Source organism: Schistocerca cancellata, unplaced genomic scaffold (assembly GCF_023864275.1).
Source record: "Schistocerca cancellata isolate TAMUIC-IGC-003103 unplaced genomic scaffold, iqSchCanc2.1 HiC_scaffold_426, whole genome shotgun sequence".
NCBI classification, from domain to species: Eukaryota; Metazoa; Arthropoda; class Insecta; order Orthoptera; family Acrididae; genus Schistocerca; species Schistocerca cancellata.
In genome coordinates, this window is record NW_026046443.1 from 965249 (window position 1) to 980060 (window position 14812).

Sequence of the window (14812 nt, forward strand, 5' to 3'; positions counted from 1 at the left end):
AGGACTTCAGTTGAGTTCCACAAGGACTTCAGTTGAATTCCACAATTGCTCACACTGGGCAATTAGTAAGTGCGTCTTTGAATTACAAAACTGTGTTGAGAGCAACTTAAGCAAGATCCAATGGACTGTTTATGTGAAGTTGTCATTGTGGATCAGATGTGGATTAATCATCATACAGGAAACCAGGCAGCAATCAAAACAATGGGTTACTTTTGGTGATTGTTACAGAAAAGGCGTCGATGCTCCCATTAGCTGAAAATGTTAAGAGGACATTTTTTAGAATGCAAAGGTCATCTTATATGAAGACGAGACCCTTCACATCCCTAAAATTCATTGCCATAACTTTTCTGGTTGATTGAGCCAACTCTGCTTTATTTTGAGCAGATTTACGAGAAGCAGCCAATTGTTTTGATTGTTTCTTGGCATTTCATTGAATGTGACAAAACAGCGTTGAACAAAATTGAACTCTTGTCACTGATGACGAAGGATCACTTTAAACAGTACCTAATTTTACTTTTATTTCATCTTGTGTTTTCCCTTCCAAAAGCAAAAAAAATGGTTCAAATGGCTCTAAGCACTGTGGGACTTAACATCTTAGGTCATCAGTCCCCTAGACTTAGAACTACTTAAACCTAACTAACCCAAGGGCATAACACACGTCCATGCCTGAGTCAGGATTAGAACCTGCAACCATTAGCAGCAGCGCAGTTCGGGACTGAAGCACATAGAACTGTTCGGCCACAGCGGCTTCCAAAGCAAAAGGTGAATCACAAAATGACAATGCACTATTTCCATCATAGCGAAAACCTCGTAGCACAATTTACTGCAATGGCTTCCAAATTCTAACAAGCCTATGAATCAGTGCATTTTTGTTTTAACATCATCCAACAGATGGTGGCACATGGTAGTAACACAAACTTGGTTTGTAAATGTTGCCTGTCTTCAAATATAGATATTTATTGAAGTTTCTCTTGTTGATATTTACAGCCATATTGTGGCTTTCATGCTTGAAAGCATGTTGTTTATCAGCTATTGGCTTTCTGTGTATATTGTAGCTGGATTTGTTGATGGAGTTTTCTCTCTGGCCATTGTAGTCTGTTGGGAGGTATTTTATTTCCCTCCTGCCCCTCAATAGCCAGAGGATGCTGACAAGCATTCCCCAATCCGCCATCAAGGGATGCACTCTCTAGGTTGAGGCTTCCCCAAAATGAGAAGACAGGGACAGAGTGGAGAGAGGAACATGGTGGGAGGACAGGAAAAAGTGGAGAAGTCTATGTTCTAAGCAGTTTCAGCCAGGAGCTAGAAACTGTAGATGATGATGATGATGATGATGATGATGATGATGATGATGATGATGATGATGATGATGATGTGACACTATTTTGTCCACAAGTCTGCAAATAAAACTTGAAACCACACTCTTCCCCTTCCTCCGTTCCATCCAGTTCATAGTAAACTAAACTGACCTAGTTCTAGGTTTCCTTGCCCTGGGAATATTTGCATTACGTTCTGTCTGTGTAACTTGTGTCATCTGTTCACTGTTTGATTCTGACATTGCCTCACACTAATTATGAGATATTCTGTAGTGTGCAGAGTTCCTGAAACTTAAAACATACATGTCTAATACTTCAGCATTTTTCAATAATGGTGTGCTTACTGAACAGATATAACTTTGCAAATAGTAATGACTATATGTAAATGAACAGAGTGATTTTTATGAAATGTACATTGAAGCAGTATTCTAGGTTTCATTACAAAGAAATCTAGTAAATAAGTGAATTATTGTTTTTTTGTACTCACATAGTAGTAGTCCAGTACCTGTAATCACTTAAAACCAACTATTTATATCTTATCCAAATAAAATGTGTGTAGTGCTGTGTACATCAGTGTGCTTTGAAAGGAAATAGATAGAGATAGGACAAAGAATACAAAAGAATCAGTAACACATGAGAGGCTGTCAAATAAAAACTAGGCAGATGGGATCTTAACAGAAGAAAGTGGGGTTCTGTTTTTCCCAATTGAGATATGTAAACCTGAAAAGTAAGCTGTTTATTATTTTGAAAGTAATCACCATAACTGTTAGTACATTTATCCCACTGAGACAAGACGGTCTATGCATTCATGGAAAACTGTTTGTGGTTGCCTAAAGATTCACAACTGTACCCAGGTGTGCACCTCTTCATCCAGAGCAGATCAACTGCCAAGAATCTCTTTCGTCATGGAACCAAAAATATGGGAATTGGGTTGGGGGGGGATACAGGTCCATTTGAAGGATGTATAAGGGACTCCCAGTGAAATGTCTGCATCATAGCCAAAACAACCCTGGCAACATGTGGGCCCCCATATTACCAACGATGTTTAAACTATGTTGCAAAAGTTTTCCTGGGAAGCCCTTACACATTTTCTATACAGTTCCATTTTCTCCCCATGTGATATCTATATTTTTGGTGCCATGAAGGAAGATATTCGTGACAGTCGATTTGCTTTGCACAAATAAGTGTGTGCCTGGGTACAATCATGGTCCTGTAGGCTACAGCAGACATTATTCATGAAGGCATTGACAGTCTTGTCTCTGTGGGATAAATGCATTAACAAGTATGTTGTTCACTTTTGAAATTATAAACAGTTTATTTACTTTTTAGGGTTCCATGCCTCAGTTGGTAAAGCAAGAACTTTCGTAGAATCACTTTATTTTGTTTGTCTCTCTGCCTGTTAAGACCCTGTTTTCTTAGGACTGGGTATAGGTATCAAGTGGAAATTTATGTCAAATACTAAGGTCTACAGTTCCTTGATAGTGTAAGTAATTAAAGAGCTTCTGAGCCAAGACACTGAACAGGTGTGGCCTTTTATGTTACATATTTTGATACCTGCAAGCTCACTCTTCAAAACATGTAGACAATCTATCTGTGTACATAATTAAGTTTGTATGGGACCCTCAGAGTCTTACTGGCACTTGTCTTTTGTTTTCCCTCCCCCATCTGCCTCGTTTCCATTTGACTGCCCCTTATACATTCTATAGGTGCATTACAAAATAAATGGTACAGTCATCGTTGATATCTTACCAGGTGCACACTATGTAGCTTGATCAGAGTGTAATTACATCCTTTGCTTGATTTGTTTTTAATTTTTCCTTATCTAAGCCAGCTTTTTGCATATTTTATTAATCTGCTCTTTCTCGGACAAGCATTTACAATAATGCTAGTATATGTGTGGTCTCGAAGAAATCCATTTGTGCGAATGAATTTTTTTGGCCTAATGAATTTCCAGGTGAGTAAATCATGATTGCCATTCAATAAGTAAACTCTAACATGATAATTTCTGAATTGAAAGAATTTATGAAATGTTTGCCATGAAACTTGTCTGCCCAAAATATACACTGTTTCAGTTTGCTATTAAGTGAAGAAAGAACTTAACCACACCAGAAAGGCAAAGACTTGTACAATCTGTAGTAATTCCATTTTATCTGATGTGAGAGGACTTCTGTGAGTGGCTGGTTGTTCGTTGCCAGCTTAGTGAAGGCGGGGGGAAAAAAAATAGCGTGTGCACAAAATGAAGCAAGTAGCATGTAAGCGATTATGCTTATGTGCAGTTCTAGTTCACCACCTGGTCCCATGGAAAGTACACTAAGTGGAGCTATCATCATACCACTGAGGCACATACTGATAAAGAGCTCTTGGGGTTCTGCTGAAAGGCATTTTGTCATGCTTCCGATAATTTCCCTCAATGAGAAAATTGGATAATTTTGTACTTCATCCATCTCAGTTGCATTGATAAAATTCTGCTGCAGTAGTTACCTGTTTCAGTCTGACACTCCCATTCTCAAACCACATACTTTGCTATTAACCATAATTATTCATACAGTGTGGCGCCAAATGACACAGACAATTCTGTATAGCAAAGTATACAATCAGTTTTTGACAAAATAATTTAATTGGATAGATAAACAATCTACTCTCCAAGCAGTGGCAGAACACACACATAAACAAAGGTTATAATTAGGCAACCTTTCAGAGCCAGTGGCCCCTTCTTCACGCAGAAGGGTTGAAGGGGAAGGAAGAGGGGTGAAGGAAAAGGACTGGAGAGGTCTAGGAAAAGGGGTAGATTTTGGAAAAGTCACCCAGAACCGCAGGACAGGGAAGACTTACCACACAGGATGAGAAGGAAAGACTGATTGTTGGGGACTGCATTGGACAAGATTTGAAAACCTGAGAGCTTAAAGGTAGAAGACAGGGTAATACGCAAGACAGAGGTAACTGCCTATGAAAACTGCCGGTGAAAACTAGATCGTTAGATGTAGAAAACTAAAATGGAGTGAAGGAAAGAGTAGTACTGTGAAGAAATGCTGAGATGGAAGAAATTAATGTAAATTAAGGCCAGGTGAGTGGTGAGAACCAAGGACGTGTTTTAGCCCTAGTTCCCACCTGCGGAGTTCCGAGAAACTTGTGTCTGGGGGAAGAATCCAGATGGTGTGTGTGGTGAAACAGGCAGCGAGATCATGATTGTCATGTTATAGAGCGTGCTCTGCACCAGGATATTGCTTGTTGACAGTATAGACCCTCTGCCTATGCCCATTCATCCTAATTGATAATTGGTGGTAGTCATGACTGTGTAAAAGACTGAACAGTGTTTACATAACAGCTGGTGTACGACGTGTCGTTTCAAATGGTTCTCCTTTTGATAGCATATGTCTTGCCAGTCACAGGGCTGTTATTGGTGGTGACAGGAGAGTGCATAGGACAAGTCTTGCAGCAAGATGTTCACAGGGGTAACTGCCATAGGGTAGGGAGATAGGTACAGAAGGAGCATAGGGTCTGACAAGAATATTGCGGAGATTGGGAAGGCGATAAAAAGCTATTCTAGGTGTGGTGGGCAAGATTTCACACAAAATGGATCTCATTTCAGGGCATGATTTTGGAAGTCATGCCCCCTGTCGAAGTATCTGATTAATCCATTCCAGACCGGCACTCCAGAGTTGTTTTTGGAGGGATCAGCAGTATCAGGATTGGATGTGATGGCCTGAGAAATCTGCTTTTGAGCTAGGCTGGTTGGGTGATTACATGCAGTGAAGGCTAGGTGAGACTAGTGGTGTATTGCTGTAAAGAGTCTGCAACCGAAGAAATATGTTTGCCTCGAACGCCAAGGCTCTATGAGAGGGAATATTTGACATGGGAAGGATGGCAACTGTCAAAATGTAAGTACTATTGTTTGTTGGTAGGTTTAATGTGGGCAGAAATGTGTAGCTTGCCTTCGTTGAGGATGAGATCAACATCAAGGGAAGTGGCAAGGGATTCAGAATAGGACCATGTGGAATTTCATTTAGAGAAGGTATTCAGAGATTCTAGGCATTTTAACAGGTCAGTCTCATATGAATCCCTATGGTAAAGATGTCATCGATGTATCTAAATCAAACCAGGGGCTGAAGACTTATGAATCCCAGGAAGGCCCCTCCAAGCAACCCATGAAAAGGTTGGCATAGGATGGAGCCAGGTTCATCCCCATGGCCGTAGCCCTGATCTGTTTGTAAGTCTTTCCCTCAAAGATAACGTAGTTGTTGGTAAGTATAATGTTGATAAAGATTAGTAGGAAGGATGTTATAGGCATGGAATCAGGTGGTCGCTGACTGAGGAAATGTTCAGCAGCATACAGACCATTACGCGGGTGATGTTGGTATAGAGAGAGGGAGGTAGCATCAGTGGTGACAAGCAAAGTGTGTGGTTGGGGATGGGAGGGGCATGGATTTCAGACAATCAAGGAAATGTTTGATATATCTGATATAGGAGGGAAGTCTTTGTACTAGTGTTGCAGGTGCAACTCAACTAAGGCAACATCATTCTCACCTCAGCCTTCACTGCACATAATTACCCAACCAGCCTAGGTCTGGAATGGATTAATCAGCTACTGCGACATAGCCATGACTTCCTAAAATCATGCCCTGAAATGACATCAGTTCTGTCTGAAATCTTGCCCACCAGACCCAGAATAGCTTTTCGTTGCCCTCCCAATCTCCACAATATTCTTGTCAGACCCTATGCTCCACCTGCACCCATCTCCCTACCCTACGGCTCCTACCCCTGTGACTGTCCTCACTGCAAGACTTGCTCTCTCCACACTCCTACCACCCCTATAGCAACCCTGTAACTGGCAAAACATATACTATCAAAGGGAGAGCCACCTGTGAAACGACACATATCGTACACCAGCAGTTATGTAAACACAACATGGGCTACAACATGCCCTTGGTTCTCGCCACCCACCTGGCCTTAATTTAAGTTAATTTCTTCCGTTTCAGCATATCTTCGCTGTAACTACTCTTTTCTTCATTCCATTTCAGTTTTCTACATCTTTAATTGTCTTACCCATCTATTTTTCACCCCCCCCTCCCCCCTTCCCACCTCTGTTGTGTGCAATGCACTTAGCTTTTCACTATTATTAACTCATGCATGATGTTTATGTAGTAATCTCTGTCTTGCTGCATATTAGCCTGTCTTTGACCTTTAAGCCTGCAGGTTTTCAAATCTCATCCAGTGCAGTCCACAACAATCAGTCTTTCCTTCTCATCCTCTTTCCTTCTCATCCCGTGTGATAAGTCTCCCTTAACCCATGGTTCTGGGTGACTTTCCCGAAATCTACCCCTTTTCCTAGACCTCTCCAGTCGTTTTCCTTCACCCCTCTACGTTCCCCTTCAACCGTTCTGCCTGAAGAAGGAGCCACTGGCTCTGAAAGGTTGCCTAATTACAACCTTTGTTTATGTGTGTGTTCTGCCGCTGCTGGGTGAGTAGATTTTTTACCCATCCAATTACATAATTTTGTGAAAGTATACAGTGAGCAACAATTAATCTCACTGATCTTAGCCTTTGTGTCTGTTGTAACTGACTGACACAACCAAACTCCAACAGACACATAGGTTAAGATCATTGAGGGTACTTGTTGCCCACTCTATCCTTTGCTGTACAGAGGTTGTTCATGCGCACCGTGTTGTATGAATAATTATAGTTAATAGCATGGTATATGGTTTGAGAATGGGCATGTCAGCAGAGCTTTATATCAGTGCAACTGAGACAGATGAAATAAAAGTAATTGTCCAATTTTCTCGGTAATGACAGTTGCGGTCAACCATCCCATGGCAGCATGCCTCAAATAAACAAATTCCCAGCAGTGTTTGCAGAATTCTGTGAAATGATTTCTGCTATTGTCTGACAAAATTATTGTGATGTGAGGATTCTGTGAGTAATTTGTATATATATAAAGATTTCATTCATTTTCTTTTCTCTTTCATTTGAGAAGAGAGAGGATCATTAATTTTAAAATCTCATCTGGAAAACTTAAGAACCAAATGTGTCAGAAGCTTTAAAAAAAAAACAGTATTATGAAAAGGAAAATTGCTACTCAACATAGAGCGGAGATGCTGAGTCACAGATAGGCACAACAAAAATACTGTCACAGATAACCTTTCTGCCAGTATGGCCTTCATCAAAATTAGGTCACACACACACACACACACACACACACACACACACACACACACACACACACACACACACACAAAATGCAGAGTCTGGCAACTGAAGCCACACTGCGAGCAGCAGCACCAGTGCATCATGGGAATGGCAGCTGGGTGGGGGTAAGGAGGAGGCTGGGGTGTGGAGGGGGGAGGAATAGTAGGGTGGGGTGGGGGACAGTGAGATGTGCTGTGGAGTGCACAGGGACAAGGTGGATAGAGGTTAAGGCAGCTATGTGCAGTTGGGAGGTTATACGGAGTGCAGGGAAGAGGTTTGGGGGGGGGGGGGGGGGGAGAGCGGAAAAGGAGAGAAGTAAAACTGGATGCTATGATAGCCTGGTGTGCATCACAGGGAACAGGGAAGGGGCTGGATGGGTGAGGACAATGACTAATGAAGGCTGAGACCAGGAGGCTTACAGGAACATAGGATATATTGCAGGGAAAGTTCCCACCTGCACAGTTCAGAAAAACTGGTGTTGGTGGGAAGGATCTGTACGGCACAGGCTGTGAAGCAGTCATTGAAATGAAGGATATTGTGTTGGGCAGCTCTAACTCTAGGAATTAGAGCAACATGTCCAATGCCACCTCAAAAAGCTCTCCAAGCTGCTGACCTCCTACTCCTGCCTTGGAGTACCGCTGTCCACCACCTCTACAACAACTTCCAAACCTCCTACACGTCCCCTCATAGCTGATAAACCCTGTCTTGCAGACCTACTACATTTACCCCACCCTCCAAAACTCCCTACCTACTATGTGCTTCCTAAAGTCTGTAAACCCAACCACCCAGGATGCTCCATTGTGGCTGGTTACTGTGCCCCCACTGAGAGAATCTCTGCACTCGTAGACCAATACCTTCAATCTATTACCCAGAACTCATCCTCCTATAGAAAAGATACCAGCCATTTTCTCCACCAATTAACCACAGTTCTTGTCCCATTACCGCATGGTGCTCTGCTCATCACTGTTGCTGCCACATCCCTTTACACTAACATCCCTAATTTCCATGACCTTACCACTATTGAACACTACCTCTCCCAATACCGGACGGATTCCAAACCAACAACCTCTTTCGTAGTTGCCATGACCAACTATATACTCACCCACAATTACTTCTCCTTTGAAGGCATTATCTGCAAACAAATCCAGGGTACAGCTATGGGCACCCATGTAGCACCATCCTATGCCAACCTATTCATGGTCCATCTAGAGGAATCCTTCCTAAACACCCAGAATCCTTAACTGCTTACCTGGTTCAGATTAATTGATTACATCTTTGCGATCTGGATCGAGGTTGAGGACACCCTATCCATATTCCTTCAGAACCTCAACAGCAGTTAACCCCATTTGCTTCACATGGTCCAACTAAACCCAACAAACCACCTTCCTAGATATTGACCTCCACCTCAGAGATGGCTACATAAGTACCCCTGCCCATATCAAACCTACTAGCCACCAACAATACCTCCACTTTGACAGCTGCCACCCATTCCATACCAAGAAGTCCCTTCCATACAGCCAAGCCGCCCATGGTCATTGCATCTGCAGTGATGAGCGGCCGCTCTTGAAATATACCAAGAGTCTCACTGAAGCCTTCACAGACCATAATTATCTTTGTACAAAAACAAATCTCCCGTGCCTTATCTTTCTTGTCTCCCACCTCCTCCCAAAGTCTCACCGTCCGGCCACAGAGAAGCATTCCCCTCGTAACTCAGTACCACCCAGGACTGGAGCAACTGAACTACAGTCTCCATCATGGTTTCGACTACCTCTTGTTGTGCCCTGAAATGAGAAATGTCCTGCCTACTATTTCCCACACCCCTCCCACAGTAGTATTCCACCGTCCACTGAACCTACACAATATACTCGTCCATCCCTACACAACCCCTGCTCCCAAACCCTTAGCTCATGGCTCCTATCCCTGTAATAGACCTAGATACAAGACCTGTCCCATACATCCTCCCACCACCACCACCTGCTCCAGTCTGGTCACAAACATCACCTATCCCATCAAAGGCAGGGCTACCTGTGAGACCAGTCATGTGGTCAACAAGCTAAGCTGCAGCCTCTGTGCTGCATTCTATGTAGGCATGACAACCAACAAGCTGTCTATCTGCATGAATGGCCACTGACAAACTCTGGCCAAGAAACAGGTGGACCACCATGTTGCTAAGTACACTGTCCAACATGACATCGTTCATTTCAATGACAAGCTTCATAGCCTGTACCATATGGATCCTCCACACCAACACCAGCTGTGCTGAATATAACCCATGTTCCTGTAACCCTCCTGGCCTCAACCTCCGTTAGTCATTGTCCTCACCCATCCAGCCCCTTCCCTGTCCCTATTCCAGCACTACATGGTCCTCATTCCACCATGGCACCTAGTCTTTTTGCTTCTCTCCTTCCCCCCCCCCTCCCCCCCCCAAACTCTTCCCTGCCCACCGTCTACTCTCCCAACTTCACATAGCTGCCCTACCCTCTCCCCATCTTGTCACTGCGCAGTCCCCAGCAGCACTTCACTGTCCCCACACCCACCCTACTATACGTCCCCCCTCCCTGCCCCAGCCTCCGCCTTACCCCCACCCAGACACCATTCCCATCTTGCACTGGTGCTGCTGCTCGCAGTGTGGTTTCAGTTGCAAGAGACTGCAGTCATGTGAATTGCATTTTTCTCTGTGTGTGTGTGTGTGTGTGTGTGTGTGTGTGTGTGTGGGTGCGCGCGAATGTGCGTGTGCGTGCGCGTGTGGCAGAGACCATTCTGGCCATAAGCGTATTTGTGACAGTCTTTTTGTTGTGCCTGTCTGTGACTCCGCATCTCAGGTATATGGTGAGTAGCAGCTTTCTTTTTCATGATATTGTTACATTCCATCCTAGATTTTCCTTTGTAAGATTTTTAAAAAATATGTATGTGCAGTTTACTGTCCTTCATGTCAATTAGAGTTGATATTTTTTTTACACCAGAATTTCAAACTGCAGAGTGGTTTGAACTTAGGAGCAAGCAGTCTGTTTAGAAATTTTATATTTTGGAGTTATGATACTAAAAATGAATTACGGTTATAACTCATTAGGGAATCTGAGTTGTTAGCTCATCAGGAGCATCTTATGAGAGGGAGTCATAATGATACAGTGGAATATCGAGCAGTAGATTTTTTTCTGCATTGAAGGGGAACAATGCTGCAACAATCAATGCCGAGTTTGTGGAAATACAGCAACAATGCAGTATCATATGACACTCTGGTTATGTAGCACAGGTGCTTCCAGTTTGCTCAAACAAGTTTAAATGATGAGGACCAAAATGGCAGACTGTCTCTTTGTAAAAAACAGGAAATCACTAGAGACTTGAAGGCCCTAGTGCTCAAAGACCAATGATAGCATCAAATGTGGAAATCAGTCAGTTTTCAAAATTTTGCATGACATTTTGATAATGAAAGTTTACAGCCTGCTGGATTCTGCGACTGGTCACACCTATTAAAAAAGCCTGGTAAACAGAAGCAGCAGAAGAAATGTTGCAGCTCTGTCAGGCCAATTCAGTTGACTTTTTTTAGCAGCCTAATCACTATGGACAGTTGCTGTTGCAACCCTATGACCTCAACACAAAGGAGCAAGCAGTGGAAGCATGTGGATTCATCACTGCTGAAAAAGCAACAACTTTGCCATCATTGGGCAAGGTGATGTTGACTGTTTTTTGACAGTTATGGTGTGATTTTAAGGGGCAAACCATCACAGACTGCTGTCAAGATGGAGCATTTCAGAAAGGTGTCTGAGGGAGAGTGTTTGCTCCAAGACAATGCCCCAGCTCATTCTGTGTCTGACAGTGGCATACATGCTGCATCTTTGGGCAAGAAATTTTGTCTTGTGTCTGTATCCTGCTAACATGGCAGCCAAAAACGTCTTCCTATTTCTTCAGGTAAAGAAATCATTGTGTGGCAGGTATTTCCAAAATGACAATGTGATTTTTGAGGTGGGACATTTCCAGAACTGCTAGAATATAGACTTACAAAACCAAAGTCTCTGCCAAATGATCCATTATTGGGAAAAATGTGTCACATTGAAGGGTGAATATGGAGAGGGTAACTAACACCATCAAGAAGTTTTATGGTTGCAGCTTGATTTTTTTTGAGGCAATAATTAAAACTATATGACTATCCCTTATAGTAACACTGCACGTACACGTTCAAGAAAATATATACAGATCCTGGCAGAATACTACATTTACAGTCAGTTGATCATGAGATTGAAAGAGGTACACTTTTCAGTACCAATAATTTTTCTTTTGTTTTGCTTTCAAGTTCGTGTTGCCCATAGTTACAACAAATTAAAGCAAATTTCTGCACAAAAACAGAGCTATAGAAGAAGGGTAAATTGATGTGAATACTCTTGACACTGTTATAGGAATTTTTGCACTTTTGGAATTACCATAATTTTTGGAATCTTCATTTTGCATTGTGCCATTCACATAAGTGAAAAAATGCCAATAAAATGTGTGGGACATCAGAAATTGACTGATAACAAAAACCTCATAATCGGTAACAAAGCCTGTTTCCAGGTATGCAGTGTTGAGCAAACAAACTGTTTGTTGTTGGTTTGCCTAAAAGGGCTCACAGAGTCATAAATCATAATGTTTTTATGGTGATAATGGGGAGAGAGAGGTGTTTTGAAAAAGTGTCCCCCTTCAGTCTACATCTACATGGATACTCTGCAAATCACATTGATGTGTCTGGCAGAGAGTTCATTGAGCCACCTTCACAATTCTCTATTATTCCAATCTCGTATAGCGCGTGGAAAGAATGAACACCTATATCTTTCCATACAAGCTCTGATTTCCCTTATTTTATCGTGGTGATCGTTCTTCCCTATGTAGGTTGGTGTCAACAAAATATTTTTGCATTCGGAGGAGAAAGTTGGTGATTGGAATTTTGTGAGAAGATTCAGTCTCAGAAAAACATCTTTCTTTTAACGGTTTCCAGCCAAATCCAGTATCGTTTCTGGGACACTCTCTCCCATATTTTGCAATAATACAAAACATGCTGCCTTTCTTTGAACTTTTTCGATGTACTCTGTCAGTCCTATCTGGTAAGGATCCAACACTGCACAGCAGCATTCTGAAAGAGGATGGACAAGCATAGTGTAGGCAGTCTCCATAGTAGGTCTGTTACATTTTCTAAGTGTCCTGCCAATAAAACGCAGTCTTTGGTTAGCCTTCCCTACAACATTTTCTATGTGATCCTTCCAATTTAAGTTGTAATAACTAGGTAATTAGTTGAATTTACAGCTTTTAGATTAGATTGATTTATCGTGTAACCGAAGTTTGATGAGTTCCTTTTAGCACTCGTGTGGATGAACTCACACTCTTCATTATTTAGGGTCAACTGCCACTTTTCTCACCATTCAGATATCTTTTCTAAATCATTTTGCAGTTTGTTTTGATCTTCTGATGACTTTATTAGTTGATGACTTTATTAGTCGATAAACAACAGCGTCATCTGCAAACAACCAAAGACAGCTGCTCAGATTGCCTCCAAAATTGTTTATATAGATAAGGAACAGCAAAGGGCCTATAACACTACCTTGGGGAACACCAGAAATCACTTCTGTTTTACTCAATGGCTTTCAGTTAGTTACTACGAACTGTGACCTCTCTGACAGGAGATCACAAATCCAGTCACATAACTGAGAAGGTGTACCATAAGCACACAATTCCACTATGAGCCGCTTGTGTGGTACAGTGTCAAAAGCCTTCCAGAAATCCAGAAATATGGAATCGATTTGAAATCCCTTGTCAATAGCACTCAACACTTCATGTGAATAAAGAGCTAGTTGTGTCTCACAGGAATGATGTTTTCTAAAACCATGTTGACTGGGTGTCAATAAACTGTTTTCTTCAAAGTAATTCATAATGTTCGAACACAATATATGTTTTAAATGCTGCTGCATATCGATGTTAACGATATGGGCCTGTAATTTAGTGGATTACTCCTACTACCTGTAGTAACCACAACTAACAGCGGGAATGCCTTGGGCTGCGGATCGGAGCCGCCAGGTGTGGAAGCTGCCGGTGGTGGAGCACGCACAACCAGGTAAACACAGGACGAGTCGGACGACAGACCAACGACAACTGACAACAGCCGACCACGACCGACTATGAGCGATGCAACAAGGAAGAGATAAACCACGGAGCCTTGTGGAAACCACAACACCAAACACCAAACGTAAATCCACTCGGAACCAGAGCCAGGCAATGGTCAACAACGAGCAACGACCAGAACGCAGTACCGCTGAGATAGAAACGAAATCCAGAGCGAGTACCAGACTGGCTGGACTAGGGCAGAGCGGGTCCCTGTATATGAAACCGGAGGGAGCGGCTATTGGCCGCTGTCTGCACGTGGCTTAGCGGTGGCGCCCTCGCTGCACGAGAGCCGCTGCGCGGAATAGCCGCCGCGGAGGTGGAGCCCCCTATGGGCTGACCACATCCATTTGTTCTGCCACATGTTCGACTTCTGCGGCGGAAGGTACTAGACTACCATTCTTGAATGTTGGTGTGATCTGTGCAACTTTCCAGTCTTTGGGTATGGGTACGGATCTTTCATCTAGCGAACATTTGTACGTGATCGTTAAGTATGGAGCTAATGCATCAACATACTCCGAAAGGAACCTAATTGGTATACCGCATGGACCAGATGACTTGCTTTTATTAAGTGATTAAGTTGCTTCACTTCTCCGACGATATTTACTTCTACATTACGCGTGTTGGCAGCTGTATTCGATTCGAATTTGGGAATATTTATTTCGTCTTCCTTTGTGAAGGCATTTTGGAAGGCTGTGTTCTGTAACTCTCTTTGACAGCACTGTCTACGATAGTACCTCCATTGCTATCGCCAGAGAAGGCATTGATTGTTTCTTGCCGCTAACATACTTCACATACGACCAGAATCTCTTTGGATTTTGTGCCAGGTTTTGAGACAAAGTTTCATTGTGGAAACTGTTATAGGCATCTCGCATTGAATTCAGCGCTAAATTTCGAGCTTCTGTAAAAGATCGCCAATCTTGGGGATTTTGCGTCTGTTTAAATTGGGCATGTTTGTTTCGTTGTTTCTGCAACAGTGTTCTAACCTGTTTTGTGTACCAAGGAGGATCAGCTCCATTGTTTGTTAATTTATTTGGTATAAATCTCTCAATTGCTGCCCATACTATTTCATTGAATTTAAGCCACATCTGGTCTACACGTGTATTATTAATTTGGAATGAGTGTAGATTGTCTCTTAGGAAGGCGTCAAGTGAATTTTTATCTGCTTTTTTGAATAGGTATATTTTTCA

At 42.5% G+C, this 14812-nt stretch overlaps 1 protein-coding gene across 1 annotated transcript in view; it reads left to right on the top strand.

The window, feature by feature from the left end:
* Positions 1-14812, top strand: part of LOC126124775 (derlin-2-like) — an 83246-nt gene that overhangs the window by 19795 nt on the left and 48639 nt on the right. The window contains exon 4 of the mRNA XM_049915120.1: positions 3145-3267. Within this exon, the coding sequence (XP_049771077.1) occupies positions 3145-3267 (123 nt within the window). The remainder of the gene's footprint in view (positions 1-3144; positions 3268-14812) is intronic.